This window comes from Cotesia typhae, unplaced genomic scaffold, assembly GCF_013202065.1.
Source record: "Cotesia typhae breed Kobodo isofemale line unplaced genomic scaffold, CoteBio_Ctyphae contig_20, whole genome shotgun sequence".
Taxonomy (NCBI): Eukaryota; Metazoa; Arthropoda; class Insecta; order Hymenoptera; family Braconidae; genus Cotesia; species Cotesia typhae.
The window spans coordinates 410,910-425,962 of record NW_027423725.1 but is presented as its reverse complement, the minus strand read 5'-3'; the positions used below and the strand labels follow the sequence as shown (position 1 = coordinate 425,962).

General features: G+C 23.5%; 4 protein-coding genes across 9 annotated transcripts; 2 read left to right on the top strand and 2 right to left on the bottom strand.

The window, feature by feature from the left end:
• Nucleotides 1–441: 441 nt before the first annotated feature.
• On the bottom strand, nt 442–5,075 carry LOC141538331 (3-hydroxyisobutyrate dehydrogenase, mitochondrial). 5 transcript variants are annotated; one of them, XM_074259718.1, is made up of 8 exons: nt 4,934–5,075; nt 3,840–4,027; nt 2,894–2,953; nt 2,752–2,834; nt 2,415–2,593; nt 1,405–1,737; nt 917–1,043; nt 442–849 (listed from the first exon to the last, which is right to left on the bottom strand). In XM_074259718.1, the coding sequence occupies exons 3-8, from the start codon at nt 2,934–2,936 to the stop codon at nt 658–660; spliced, it is 957 nt and encodes a 318-aa protein (XP_074115819.1). In that variant the 5' UTR covers nt 2,937–2,953; nt 3,840–4,027; nt 4,934–5,075; the 3' UTR covers nt 442–657. The 5 variants fall into 5 exon arrangements, with proteins under 5 accessions (XP_074115819.1, XP_074115821.1, XP_074115818.1 ...); XM_074259720.1 differs by having other exon boundaries at nt 2,752–2,831; XM_074259717.1 differs by lacking the exon at nt 2,894–2,953.
• Nucleotides 4,231–8,803, top strand: LOC141538329 (glutamate receptor ionotropic, kainate glr-3). Its single transcript, XM_074259713.1, has 10 exons — nt 4,231–4,544; nt 4,761–4,902; nt 4,985–5,167; nt 5,247–5,398; nt 6,357–6,453; nt 6,537–6,600; nt 6,661–7,085; nt 7,194–7,284; nt 8,431–8,586; nt 8,653–8,803. Exons 1-10 carry the CDS (start codon nt 4,370–4,372, stop codon nt 8,761–8,763), a joined length of 1,596 nt encoding a protein of 531 aa, XP_074115814.1. The 5' UTR covers nt 4,231–4,369; the 3' UTR covers nt 8,764–8,803.
• Nucleotides 8,804–10,006: 1,203 nt separating this feature from the next.
• Nucleotides 10,007–13,774, top strand: LOC141538330 (uncharacterized). Of its 2 annotated transcripts, none has more exons than XM_074259714.1 (8): nt 10,007–10,641; nt 10,728–10,851; nt 12,014–12,107; nt 12,175–12,290; nt 12,380–12,613; nt 12,687–12,892; nt 13,421–13,489; nt 13,556–13,774. In XM_074259714.1, exons 1-8 carry the CDS (start codon nt 10,626–10,628, stop codon nt 13,702–13,704), a joined length of 1,008 nt encoding a protein of 335 aa, XP_074115815.1. In that variant the 5' UTR covers nt 10,007–10,625; the 3' UTR covers nt 13,705–13,774. The 2 variants fall into 2 exon arrangements, with proteins under 2 accessions (XP_074115815.1, XP_074115817.1); XM_074259716.1 differs by having other exon boundaries at nt 10,600–10,641; nt 10,728–10,827.
• Nucleotides 13,775–13,857: 83 nt separating this feature from the next.
• LOC141538333 (endocuticle structural glycoprotein SgAbd-5-like) lies at nt 13,858–15,012 on the bottom strand. The gene is made up of 2 exons (XM_074259723.1): nt 14,768–15,012; nt 13,858–14,161 (listed from the first exon to the last, which is right to left on the bottom strand). The coding sequence occupies exons 1-2, from the start codon at nt 14,774–14,776 to the stop codon at nt 13,859–13,861; spliced, it is 312 nt and encodes a 103-aa protein (XP_074115824.1). The 5' UTR covers nt 14,777–15,012; the 3' UTR covers nt 13,858.
• Between the last annotated feature and the right edge of the window lie 41 nt (nt 15,013–15,053).

Below are 15,053 nucleotides of genomic sequence, written 5' to 3'. Positions count from 1 at the left end.
AATTAAGTTAGAATTGTTTTTAGTTTATTTTGATTTATTAGTGTAATTTTTGACAATTTTTTTGGTTTGTTTTGAAAGATTTACATTATTCTGAGAATTTAGTTCTGCGCATGCGTATAACCGCGAAAATTGAAATTCAAAATTTTACACTAAAAAATTAAATTTTTTTTTTAATAAGATTATTAAATTTAGAATTATGTAATTTAATTTTTAGTTTTTTTTTTTATTTAAAATAATTTAATTAAAAATAACAAATATTTTTCAAAAATTATAAAGATAATTTTTAAAATTTTCTGCATGTAAATTTTTTTCTATAAAAAATTAGATTTTTTTTTTTAATTCTATTCAATTGAAATTTGTTATTAATTATTTTTTAAATTTCATCTTAAGAAGTTCAAAATAATTACAAATGCAATTTTTTAAAAATAATTTTTTATACCTGATTTATTTTTAAAGAAAAATAAAAAAAAAATATTTATTAACAGTAAATTTTTTTGGCGTAAAAATTTTATAATAAATTTTAGTTATTCAATTTCAACTTAAAATTAATTAATAAAAAAAAATTATTAAGAACCTTTTTTTTTTTTTTAAAACTAATTTGGCAACGATAAAATTAAAATAATTACACCAAAGTAATAATAATAGTAATAATAAAAATTACTTATTATAATCACTGCTTTTTAAATATTGATAAACGACACTAAAATCCTTATCTTTCAGACCGTGATTCATAAGAATGCGATAAATTTGGTGAGCTAAAGATCCAAGAGGAATTGGAGTGTTGGAGCGTGTAGCAGCTGCTTGAGCCAACCCCAGGTCTTTGGTCATCAACGAAGTCATGAATCCGCCCTGCAAAATGATTTTTAGTAAGAATATTATTTTAATATTTAATAAAAATAGAAAATTAAATCAATACTTGATATTTATTAGAGCTGGGGACTGTAGAAATAATTCCAGGAACTGGAGGATAAATTTCCGAAGACCAGCAGCGACCGGTACTGGTGTTAAGTATGCTTGTCATTACTTTTGGATCCAGTCCTAGTCTGTAATTAATTATAAAATTATAAAATTAATCTGTATCATTGAGAGACCTTTCATTTGAGTACCCACATCAATTTTTCATATATTTCATATATTTATATATTTTATATATATATATGTATATATGAAAAATATATCAAAAATGCATGTAGGTATTCAAATGAAAGCTCTTGAAGAGTGTAACATCGGGATGAGCTTATATTTTTAAAAATGTCAATATTTAAAAAAGTACAGTGCAATTTAACAAGATTAATTATTTAATAAAGCAAAATTTAATTGATTTATAGTTCACTAAGAAGTCACATGGAGACTGCAAGGTTGCTAGTAATAATAATAATAATATAAAGAAGAAAATTTAATTACTTGTCGGCAAGATTGACAACTTCAGAGACTCCGATCATGCTGATAGCCAGTAGCATGTTATTGCAGAGTTTCGCGACCTGGCCCATGCCTACATCTCCACAGTGGACTACCCGAGTGCCCATTGCTTCTAGGAGAGATTTAGCCCGTTCATACTGATCTTTTGGACCACCAACCATGAATGTCAGCGTGGCATCCCTCGCTCCTACTACACCACCTGATACTGGGCCGTCGATAAATTTTGCACCGTGTTTTTTAGTTTCTGCAGAGACTTTTTGAGATACTGAGGGGTCTATGGTGCTGCTGTCAATGAACAGTGTGTCTTTTTGCACCGAGCTGGAAGAAAAAAAAATTTTTTAGAATTTTTTCTTTAAAAAATTTAGTAATTTAATTTTTAAAGTAGGTAATTGTCAATTTAGAGCCTTTACGCTATATTATAATTATAACTTTTAAGATTAGCAAAAAATTAAAATTCTTTTAAAATCAGGGAAAAATTTTTTTATTTTTTTAAAAATAAATTTGAAGAATTTATTAAAAATTTTAATTAAAATTGAATTTTTTAATAAAATTTTGGATTTAATTAATAATTATATTTAATTCTATAAATTAAATATGAGAAATATTTTTTTTCAAGATATTAATAAAAAATTCAATTAAATTTTTTCGTTAACGTTAATACAATTGAATGTTTATTATATATTTTATAAACAAAAATAATTCATAAGTTAAAACTACGAAAAAAAAAAAAAAAAAAAAACAATACTTGTTTCAGCTGATAAATTCTTCCAATAAATTTACAAATAATTTATTTATCTTAACTGTTTAATATTTGAAGACTTTTTTGAGTAATTTATTTTTTTTTTCTAATTATTTTACAAAAATATTCTAATTTGGTCTCTAAAAAATTATGTTTGAATTTTTAATAACTTATTTTATGTCTTAATTAATTTTAAAAAAAATTTTTCATATTTTAATTTTAAACTAAAAATTTTTTTTTTTTTATAAATAATTACCTTAATAATCCATCTTTTGCAGTAAAAGAATCCCAAACGTGGTCATTAGTCGGCAGCATTGTAACAACAACCTGTGAATTTTTCGCCAAGTCAGCAGCACTCTTAGCTTCAGTTGCTCCTGCTGCTACCAAATTTTTCACTGCAGATTTATTTATATCATACACGGTCAGTTTATATCCCTAAATAAATAAATAAATAAATAAATGTATTTATTAATAAATAAATAAATAAATTAATTAATTTATTAATAAATTAATTAAGTAATTAATTCATAAATAAATAAATAAAATAATAATTAATAATTAAATAGAATATATTTAAAAAAAAAAAGAAATACCTTTTTAATTAAATTAGTAGCCATATAATTTCCCATATTGCCCAAACCGACGAAGCCAACATTAGAAAAATGACGTCGACCTGCTAAAATAATAATAAATAAATTAATTAATTTATAAAATACTATAATCTAAAATACTTACCAATAAACGGGACCCGAAATTTATATAAAATATTAATCGCCATATTTTAATTAAACAAATCTAAAAAAACCCAAAGAGAAATTAAAATCCACTCTGACCCAGTTAATTTGAACGACTAATTTATTCAGCACAAATGGTGATATTATCGTTGCTTGGTTGATTGAACTTTATATAAGTTTAACCAAGCGTCCGAGTATTTAAATTGTATAGTTATGCTTATACTTTATTTCTCAAATTTATTTAAACTTTAATGGATCTTCTAAGCCGGAGAAAAAAAAATATATTTAGTATGATTAGATAAGAATTGCTACGCTCTAAAAATGACTGTATTATTATTATTGTAATTTATGTAGAAATATTTGTATAACAAATTTATATATTTATAATTTCGCAAGTTTGGACTGTTTGGAAGATCGAGAGTAAAAAGACCAGCCTTTGTTATTTTTATTTCTCCGGTTGAGCAACTTTTATACTTGCTTTTTTTATCGATTCGCTAGAGACGAGATTTAAATTATATTATTTGTATTTTATCAATTATTGATAAGAAAGAAATTAATTTTTTTAATTATTTAATGCAAACTAACAAGTTGAATTAATAATGAAAAAATTTTTTTTTTATTTATTAATCATTTCGTTTTATCACTTTTAGAGAATCTAATAAATTATCTACTAATCTAAATATTCTTTTTTCATACAAGCTATAAAAAATGTATTTTTTTTTTTTTTTTCATAGAATGATTAATTGATTAATTGATTAATCAGTAGAATTTTTTTTTTTAAGTTTTCAAAGCAATTAAAAATAAAACAACATTTACTGTGATAAAACAAGACCTACATATCTAGATTAAATTAACAAATAAAACTAACACTGCTATTTACTGTAAAAGGTATAAAAATGACAAACATGTAATGGCTAAACTGTAATAAAAATAACTCATGTGTTTACCTGACAAACTATTATAACTTTGTTGCGTGTACCTATTTATCGCACAATTCATCATGTTTTATGACACATTTAACGAAGCAACCCTTTATTTTATGCGCATATCTACCCACCAAGAGGGAGTTAATACTTCAGTGTGTAACGAATTTATTTTTCTTTTCTTCATTTATTGAAATTTACTCGCTGAAGTACTGTAAAAAAAATTTTTAAATTAAATTAATATTTAATTACATTTTAAAATTAAAATTATAAAATTGAAAAATTAAAAAAAATTTTTTTAATTAAAATACTAAAATTAATATAATAAAATTAAATTTTTAAATTAAAATAATTAAATTAAACTAAAACAATTAAATTTTAAAATTAATGTCATTAAATTCAGCAGTCACTTGATCATTTTTTTAATTTCATTTACATAAAAATTTTTTTCTAAAAAAATTCTCAAAATTATTCAATATCTATTAAATTAATTTTCATTAAAATTAAAATAATAAAATTAAATTAAAAATTAAAATAAATAAAATTCAAAAAACATGAAATTTAATTATTTAAATTTAGTAGTTTTTTTAACCCTTAAATTATTAATACACGCGAGGAATATTTCTATTTTGACTCCTGACAACTCCTGGATTATAAACGAAGATTTTGAGCTACTAATTAAGCTCTCATTTCCATTCTCCAGATGCAATAATATTTTTGTTCTTGAAGGTAATTATTTTGACACTTTTCTAACCTAAAAAACTAATTTATTAAATATAGGAAGACATTAAAAATTATTTTAGAATTTTATATTAATTAAAATGTTATTAAAAAAAATTCCACTTGAGCAAATTAATAAAAATGACAAGTGAAAATTTTTAGAAGCATTTTTTTAATTGTAATTGTAAAAATTATAAAAAAATAAAATTATTATTAATTTTTCAGATGATGTAAAAATTGATGAAATTTTTAATAAATTTATAAAATCATATAAATTTAATTATTATGTAAAACATCAAACTTATGAATGTCAAGGATTCTTTTTAATTTCTTCGTCTGTCAACAAGTTATTGGCGGCCATCAAGAAGTAAGTTTCACAATTTATAAATATTAATTACTTAATTGATTATTTTTTGTGATAAAATTTTAACTCGAATTTTTTTTTTTAGCGTGCCCACTAAAATTTCAACATCGGAAATTTTGATGGTAATCGATGACACAATTGATTACACCTCGGAATTACTCAATGTTACTCTCTATGGATACTCCAATATCAATGTCGTCTCGAGATCTGCGATGTGGTCGTTGTCTGAAAATTATTTGTTTCCTCGTCGGTTTAAAAATGTCTCTCGGTAATTTATTATTCTATTAATTATTATTAATTACTTACTATTAATCGTACTCAGACCTAAGAGGTTATTATTGTTTTAGAATCGAAGAAATGAAACATCAAAGTGGCATTGTTGATCTAGAGGGCCGAGAATTGCAAGTTGCCGCTTTCTTTAATCCTCCTTTGTGCTATCTTTTTACGGCGGTTAATAGAACAGTTGATGGAATTGATGGACAATTTTTTACAGCTCCAGGTTAATTAAAATTTTTTTTTTTAATAATTTTAGTTAATTCTTTAACTGACTGTCAATAATTTAATATTTACAATAATATTTTTTTTTTTTTTTAATGAAATTTATTTAAATAAATTTAAATAAATGTTTTTTTGCAATTTTGACAGGTAGAATTTTTTTATAAATTTTTATGTCACAATTTAAGATTTAAAAAAATTTTTTTGAGGTTATCAAATGTGATTTATTTTTAAGGACAGACGTTAGAAATTTTTTTTTTAAAATAAGCATTGATTGGTTCATCACTCCCTTTCATTCTAAAAAAATAAGGATGATTAAATTAACAACAATTTTATTTCTTTATTGTATTAAAATATGAAAATTAATTTAGCAGATATTTAATAATTTTAATCATTTTTTTTAACAAATAAATTATGACGTAGAAATTAAAATAAAAATTAAAAATTGAATTTTTGGGAAGAAATAATGAAAATTTAATATTTTTTTGAACAAATAAATTATGACAAAAAAATGACGTAAAAATTAAAAAAAAAAATGCAATTTTTTCGAAAAATTTGTTAGTTAAAAATAAAAATAAATTTAGCAGATATTTAATAATTTTTAGAATTTTTTTTTTGACAAATAAATTGTGGCAAAAAAAATTGACATTTAAAAATTAAAAATGCAATTTTTTAGAACTATTTTTTTTGTTAAATAAAATTAAAAAATTTTCTAATGACTGCTAACTTTAATTCTACTTTTATAATTTAGATGATAAATATGAAAATATATCATGTAAGCAAACTATTGGTAACGTGATTGGTTGAATATATCATAAGCATGAAAATATATGTAAACTCTACAGTTGAAGCGCGCGCAAATTTGAATTCTAGTATCATAAAAATCTATGACAAATTTTTATCAACAAGAATAAAAATAAATTTTACATAAAAAAATGATTAAACAATTAATATAATTTCAGAAAATGAAATTGATGGTATAGAAACAAAATTATTTGTTATAATTGCTGAAAGATTAAATTTTACATGGCTGATACGGAAACCAAATCATTATTACAGGTAATTTTTGTAATTTTATCAATAAATTATTAAATAGTGACTGTAAAATTGCTGGTAATAATTATATATAAAATAAATTTCAGATATGGAAGACCAAATGGAACAAACTGGTACGGAGGAATGATTGGCCAACTGTTCCGTAATGAAGTAAGGACTTTATTAATATGATTAATGATTAATTAATTTATTTATTATTGATCATATTAGATAGATGTAGCATTCAGCGGAATCTGGTTAAAGCATGACCACTATCGCTTCGTAAATTTAACAAAACCCTGGCATCAGTTGTTCATAAACTATTTAGTCCCTCGTCCGAAACATAGATACAGTTTTTGGGCGCTGACTCGTCCGCTGACTCCTGGAGTTTGGCTGGCAATTTTTGGGATGATTTTTCTCCAGAGTCTCAATGTCTACGCCAAGGCATGGATTATTCCTCATGCGGAAAAAAGGTACAGGAGTTACATCACGACCTTGATTGAATTGGTTGCTCGGCTGGTGGGTACTTGGGCGCCAAAAAGGGTCCAGGGTTTTAAGATCCAAACCGTGGCATGGCACATGGCTGGTGTTTTAATTGTCACTGCGTATTCTTGTAGTTTGGCGACTGATTTAACTTTTCCGGACTTTGAAAAAAGGCGAGTAATTAATTATGATTTTATAAAAATTAATTAAATAATTTATAAAAATGCGGAATAATTAAATATAGGGTAATTATATATTTAATAAAAATAATTATTTTTTAGGATTGATCGAGTTGATCAGTTTATTTTAAAAAATCTCACCTGGGGCAGGGAAAGTCCTGTGCCGAAATTTGATGACTATTTTAATTTAAATGTAAGCTATTTTTTATATATCGCATGATAAATACCAAAAGAGAGTAGAAAAAATTTTTTTAAGTTATAAATTATGTAGATTCTACATAATTTATTTAAAAAATTTTTAAATTAAAAATTTATGTGAAAAATAAAATTTTTAGATGTTTAGTAATTTTCAGTCACTCAAAAATTTATTTTTGTTTTCAATTGTTGATAATTATAAATTAAATATTATTGTTGAAATAATTTTTACGAGTAATGACTACAGAAAATTTAATTAATCAATAATAATTGATAGTTGATTGTGATTAAATACATTATAATTATGCAGTAAGTACTTTGGCTTTTTGTGTTAATTTTTTAATTAACAGTTGTTACAATTAAACTTAGTTATTTTTAGAAAATTTGTTAAGTCTCTCGTGGCAATTTTTTTTTTTTTTTTTTTTGAGTTTCTTGTATAGAGAAATTTATTTTTGAGAGTAAAAAAATTTTTTTCGTCATTCTATTATTTTTAAGTTATAAATTATGTAGATTCTAAAAATTTTAAGGCAAAATTTTATTTATAAAAATCGGTCAAGATTTTTAAACTTTCTTCAGATGCCGGATAAATATTTATTAATTAAAATACAGTAGTAATAATTTTAATCTGACTTTTATTTATATCTTGTGCTTTATTTCTATTCTTCAGTATGTCAACTTGATAAAAAAAAATTCCAAGTTCGTTGATATTAATATTCAAAAGCCGCGAGAGAAAATTTTTAGTCTACTTTAAAAGTTTAAAAAATCTTAAGCGAGCCTAAAAAATTTTTTATCGAGTTTTTAAAAAAAAAAGCTCTTAAAACATAAAAAAAAAAATATTTTCATCCAAGACTCGAAAAAAAACATTCGATATTTTGCGCCATCCTAACACTTGTATTAAATTTTTAGGAAAAAAAATTTTTTTATTAAAAAAAAAATTATTTTCAAAACAAAATTCAAAGTCTGATACTTTTGAAAAAATTTTTTTAAATTCAACAGTTATATAATTATAATTTTATTATCACATTTTTGACTTTAGTTTTTTTTTTATTTTTATAATTTTTTAATTTTTAATTTTTTTTTTTTTCAGTTTTAAGTTTAAAAATATATTTGCACTAAGATTGATAAATAATTATTAAATTATCAGGATAAATATGCAAGTCAATTTCCAAAAAAATTTCAATTAGAAAAATCGCCAGAAGAACGCCACAAGAAAATAATCCAAGGAAATTATGCAATAGTTGGCCGTATGATCGACTGGATATTTTTTCCCGAGAATAATATCAGCAGTGAAGAATTGCAGGTGAATAAATAACAAACCAAGTACCATTTACTCGAGTAAATACAACAATTAATTGATATATTACAGGATTACCGAGTAATGAAGCAGTCGGTGGGCGACTATTACGTTACATTTGCGGTGAAACCTTGGCTGGTTAAATCATTCGACAAAGTTATTACTTATGATTATTCTTATTAAGTATTATATTGTAAGTATTTATTTAAGTGGATAATATTATTGATTATTATGTTCAATTATCAGGTAATTCTCTGGATGAAAGAATCTGGAATGGTAACTTATCATCGCAAAGATGTCATTCGCAGAAAAACACCTAGGAGTCTGCTCCAGGTGCTTATTGAATATGACATTGAAACCGAAACCGCTCATGCGCTGGAATTACTTCCTCTGAGCGCGGCATTTGCATTTTTATTCTTCGGGCTATTTGTTTCGTCGGTAATTTTTTTTATTGAACTTAAAACTGTTTATAGAGACGTTTATAGAAATTCCTTTGAAAAATTTGTTAAAATTCGGTTAATTAATTTCAAGGTCAAAATTAAAAATTAGATTAAAAAAAAAAAGAAAAAAGTAGATTTTTTTTAATTTTACAAGTTTAAAAAGTAATTAGTTTTTTTTTTTTAATTTTAAAAAATTTTTTTTAATTTACTGAAAAATAATTTATATTATTAAGAAAATAAAAAAAATTTTTTGTCCAGGATAGTCATGATAAAATTGGATTTTTTAGTAAAATTTAGCGACCCAAATGCCAAAAAGGCGCATATTAATTTTTTTTTTTTTTGCTAATCGTTTTATTAAAATTTTCTAAGCCTAAAAATAAAAAAATAAATGACCTTGTATCTTGTGAAATATTGATATTTTTAAAGATATAAGTTCATCCCAAGATTACACTCATCGAGACCTTTCATTTGAGTACCCACATCAATTTTTCATATATTTTATATATTTATATATTTTATATATATACGTATATATAAAAAATATATAAAAAATGCATGTGGGTACTCAAATAAAAGCTCTTGATGAGTGTAACATCGGGATGAGCTTATATTTTTTAAATTGTCAATATTTAAGAAAGTACAGTGCAATTTAACAAAAATCATTATTTAATAAAGCAAAATTTTATTTATTTTCTAGTTTAAAAGTCTCGGCAGTCACGAAGTGACTGCAAAGTTGCTAGTTTGTCCTAAAAATATTAAGAATTTTTTTTTAAGATCAAAAACTGAGAAAATTAATTTTTTAAATCCAACAATTTGAAAAAAAATTTATTTTTACAAATTTTTTCTGACAAAAATTTTTACAAATTTTTTTTTTAAATATCAAAAATTTTAAAAATTTTTTATTACCATTATCATCTCTCTGGTAGAAAATCAAATTAAAAAAAAAAAAAATATTAATTTTAAAATTCTTTTAAAAAAATTAAATTGCAGTAAAACTAAAAATTATTAAAATTTCTTCATAAATTAAACATTATAAAATTTTTTTAAAATCCATTAATAATCAATAATCACTTAAAAAATAAATTTTTCCAATTATCAAAACAATAAAAGATAAGAAAAGCCTTGAAAATTGATATACACCATTTCTTAGTAAAATAATTAAATTATCTAAATTAACACGCGATACAGCCGAAGTTATTATTGAAGTTATTACTGAAGAAAAAAATCCAGTTGCATGTGCATCAACCGAAGGAAAATCAACGTGTTTATATAAGCTATTGAAAACATTAATTAACATTATTAATTCTTGTAATATGTAATCGTAAATTAATTCGAGCGGATATATGACGTCAGTAAATATTTTGTTTTTGTTTGAATGTAAAAAATATCGCTAGCAGCAATAAAAATACCGGTTTTACTATAGTGCGTTATAATCAGCGGTATCAAACTGTAAATTCATCTCAATTATACGTGTGGTAGAGATGCGAATAAATATATAAATATATCCAGCGAACTTTGTCGCCAATTTAATACTCCAGTTGCTGTAATACGCATTTACAATTGAGCTAGCTGTGCAAGTGATTTTATTGTCATAAATTATTCAAGATGCTCAGGAAGAAAGGTAAATATTTATTTAAATTATTTTTTTAATTAATTAATTCATTATTTAGTTAATTAATTTTTTTTTTTTTTTAATTTTTATTTTAGGAGAGGAAATTCTGGACCAACGCTTGGAGGATTTTTTGAAGGATAAGAGTTTTATTAAATCGAATTATTCAAATGTCAGCAAAGAAAATTTGCCTAACTGGTACGATGATAAATTATTTAAACAGTAAGATTTTTTTTTTTTAATTTTGAAAAATTATTTTTATTTATTTATTCAATTATTTATTTATTTATTTATTTATTTATTTAGAGGCTTATTAATAAAGTGTTGTAAGTAGAGAAAAAAATTAATTAAGATTGATATTTTTAAAAGTATGAAAAAAAAAAACTATTCATATCAGTCAACTTAATTTTTTTTTTATTTAAAAAAAAAATTTGTAAAATTTGTTTTTAGAAATTCAATTTTTAGATTATAAAAATGATTAATTTTATATTTTTTAAGTTTTAAATAATAAAAAAATGTAAATTAAGCATTATGTAAATTTTAAATTGAAAAAATTAGAACAGAGAAAAAGAGGGCAAAACGGGGTAAAATTTGGTAAAAAAAATTTATTTTCTTCTAAAAACTCTAAAAATAAACAATATAATATAAAAGCACCAATTATTGTCAAGAGTCTAAATATTGGCGTCCTAAATTATTTTCAAATATATTTAATTATCTGCAATAAAAATAACTATCATATAAATTTTTATTAAATTCAAATTAATTAAAAAATTGAAAAAAATTACTGTCAGTTGAAAATATTAAATATTAATTATTAAAAAAAAAATAAAGTTAGCACCAGTTCATCAAACCAGCTTACGAGCGTCTATTTTCTTAACAACTTTGGTTAGAAAAGGATTTTTTTTAAATGCCGAGTTTAAATTAATTTCTTCATCTAATTATATGATTTTTTTTTTTTTTTTTTTTTTTTTTTTTTTACTTAAACCTAAAAAATTAACTGTAAGAGTTTGAACTCTTCTGATTAAATAAATTAATTTTTATATTTTTAAAAGTAATTAATCATTTATGAAAATTATTATTAATAAACTTTAATAATAACTTTCGATAAATAAGAATAAGCAGATGATTCGACGCATGCGCAGTATAGGTGTCAATAATTGGTGTATCCGGATACTCTATTTAATTATTTAAAATTAATTAGTAAATATCAGTGATTATCATTTAAAAAAAAAGAAATTGTCTAGTAAAAACAAACACTTGAGATATTACCACAAACAAAATTCAACGATATTGATATTTAATTGCTTAAAAAAAATTAAATTATAATTTTGTCTGTAATGTAATTTAAAAAAATTTCTATATATTTTTATAAAAATATTTTCAGAGGCCAGGATTATTTCTCCAGAAATATATTATCTATGAGCGCTGCCGCGTTGGCTGGATTAATAACTGTTCTGACAATACCGACAACTTTGGATGTAAGATAATTATAATAACTTAAAAGATAAAAAAACAATTTTAAGTGGTGACAAAAATTGACTGTAGATCCTGGTATTCACCAAGAGGAGCGGGTGTCCTCGCACAGCTTATCGGAGATATTTTGAAACGGTTTTACACATATACTCATTGTATACCTCGGATATCGATAATCCCAAGTCAAGGTAATCCGATTAAAATTTAGAAATATTTAAATTCTGCAGCTATTAGAATTTTAAATTACTAATCATTATTTATCTATTTAATTATATAGATTTTGGAAGTCTCTGAACACGATTAGATGGAAGCACTCAACTAACAGCAAAATAGCTGGAGAAAATGGCGTAGGTTTTATATCCCAGCGCGATATGGCGCTCACACAATTTGGATTTATTGGATATGCGCTTTTACAACCTGATAAATTGGGTCTTACTAACGACAAAGCTGGGAGAGAAGGATTGAATCACTTCTGGCGGGTGATTGGCTTTATGATTGATATTTCCAACAAGTATATCCTTTTTTTTTAATTTAATTTAATTTACTTGCAATTGTAAATTAATTATTTATTTATGCTATTTTAGGGCTAATATCTGTCGAGAATCTGAAGAAGAAACGACGGAATTTTGTCGTAAATTATTGGATCGAGTTTTCACAAAATGGATGACTGACACACCTAAGCAGTTTAATAAAATGATAGATGTTATGTTAGAAGGGCTATGGTATGTCGATGTTGCATTAGATGCTGACGCTATGATGCATTTTTGGTATGATCTTAATGGACTAACGTGTAAGTTTGTTTAAAAATTAAAAAAAAAAAAAAAATCCTTCAAACATATATTTTAAATAAATTTAAAATCTTCCATTATTTTAAATTTCGCGGTCAATGTGCTTTGCGCATGCGCAGTAGAACTGGAACATATTCTGCGTACGCGCATTTTTTTTCAACAAGATAACTTGTTTTTAAAAGGTAAAAAAAATTATTAATATAAAATTGTATGAAATTTATGTTATAAAAGAAGATTTTTCTTATAAATTATAATTAATTTGATTAAAAAACAAAAATAATTCTTAATATAAATTATAAATAATTTTTGAATGTCTAATTTTTTTAATTTCGCGGTTAATGTTTTGCGCATGCGCGAACAGATTCTACGCATGCGCAAAAACTGTTCCCGCGCAAGCGCAATTGTTTTAAACAAAATAACTTGTTTTTAAAAAGTAAAAACAATTATTAAGATAAAATTGTAAGAAATTTGTTGTTTATATTATAAAAAAATATTTTTTATATTAATTGTAATTAATTTTTTTGTTGCAGATAACAAACCCATGGGTTGGTACAGTAAATTCAATTATGCGTACCGAAAGTCAATTATTTTCATACTTGGTAATATCAAAAAAAATAATTTGATTAAATTAAAGTGTAAATAATAATAAGATAAAAAATTTTCAGGTGTTCCTTATATTGGACAGCTAGTAAGGGTCGGATTTAATAACTACTTAAAATTAACCTATTGGTTCCTAGAACGCTGGCCGGTCGTCGCATGGCTGAAATTCGGCCCTGAAGACAGCAGAATAAATTTGTATCCAATATCGACTTAATAATTATTAATTACCAATTCGATGTTAGTATATATATAAGTGAAGAAGAAATAGAGTAAATTAAAATCAACGGATGTTTATTGATAATGAAAACAAAATTAACAAGTCAGGAAATTGGCACACAGTAGAAGACTCAGAAAGTCATTGTGTAGATTCACTTGGGAAGGTGTTCACCATTTGGTTGGAATCCGTTCTCGTCAGCGATGTAGGTAACAGTGTAAGCACGGCCTTCTTGGTCTCTCCAGGTGTAACTACCACGGACAACGTAGAATGGTGATTCAGCTCCGGGGACGGTTCTCAATTCACCGGATTCTTCTTTTTGTTGACCGTCAGACAGTTCATAGCTGTAGCGGTAATTGTCGAATCCGGTGTTATCATTCTCGTAAGATTTTACGACAGTCACCTCACCTTGGGGAGCAGCTACTGCTACGGCCACGAGGGCAAACAGGGCGATGATCTGTTTTTTAGAAATAATTTTATTAGTTTTTTTATTAATTTTATAATTTAAAAATTAAATTTTTTTAAGTTTTTAATAAATTAAATAATTTTAAATAATTTAATTATAGATTTTTAAATAATTTAAATTTAATTTAAAAACTAAAAAAATTTTTTTATAATTGAAAAATATTTTTAAATATAAAATATTAATTTAAAAAATTTTTTAATAAGTTGAATAATTTTTAATTATTTAATTATCGATTTTTAAGTAATTTAAATTTAATTTAAAAATTAAACAATTTTTTTTATAATTAAAAAATATTTTTAAGAAAAAAATATTAATTTTTTTAAACTTTTTAATAAGCTGAATAATTTAATTTAATTTTAAATAATTTAATTAAAAACTGATAAAAGGATTATTATTTAATATTTAACAAGCTTTATTAACTGTTAAATGATTTTTTAACACCATAGAATTTAAAAAATATTTATAAAAATTTAATAAATTAAAAAATTGTCTTCAAATAAATTAAATTATTAATAAATCCTTCTATCAGTGAATTCACTTAGAATAAAAAAAATACAATAAACACAATAAATATAATAAAAAAAAATAATCACGCACCATTTTCATGATGATTTTTTGTTTAGCTAATCAAGTAGGCTTGAACAAAATTAAAACTGTAGCTCTTCATCTGAACATCTCGAGTTTATATACTCCCAAAAAAACTAGGACCGGCTCCCACCAAAATTTAATGACCTTCCCACTACAAAATTAATACCTGGGCCTACTGCCGAAATTATTATTATAATTACACTAAACCCGAAATACATAAAAAAAAAAAAAAAAAAAAATTATATATTCTGTTACGAAATGAAGATGTGTTTGTATGTATTAAAAATTATAATTA

Bases quoted from the DNA above. Each gene is read 5' to 3' on its own strand.
- LOC141538331 (XM_074259717.1), bottom strand. From the start codon at position 3,894: ATGATGAATTGTGCGATAAATAGGTACACGCAACAAAGTTATAATAGT. The intron at 2,835-3,839 runs GTAAACACATGA...TTATTATTTTAG, and splicing joins AAGTTATAATAGTTTGTCAG to CAGGTCGACGTCATTTTTCT. The intron at 2,594-2,751 runs GTATTTCTTTTT...TTATTTATTTAG, and splicing joins CTACTAATTTAATTAAAAAG to GGATATAAACTGACCGTGTA.
- LOC141538329 (XM_074259713.1), top strand. From the start codon at position 4,370: ATGAAATTTAATTATTTAAATTTAGTAGTTTTTTTAACCCTTAAATTA. The intron at 4,545-4,760 runs GTAATTATTTTG...TTAATTTTTCAG, and splicing joins TAATATTTTTGTTCTTGAAG to ATGATGTAAAAATTGATGAA. The intron at 7,285-8,430 runs GTAAGCTATTTT...TTAAATTATCAG, and splicing joins ATGACTATTTTAATTTAAAT to GATAAATATGCAAGTCAATT.
- LOC141538330 (XM_074259714.1), top strand. The intron at 12,108-12,174 runs GTAAGATAATTA...AATTGACTGTAG, and splicing joins CAATACCGACAACTTTGGAT to ATCCTGGTATTCACCAAGAG. The intron at 12,291-12,379 runs GTAATCCGATTA...TTAATTATATAG, and splicing joins ATCGATAATCCCAAGTCAAG to ATTTTGGAAGTCTCTGAACA.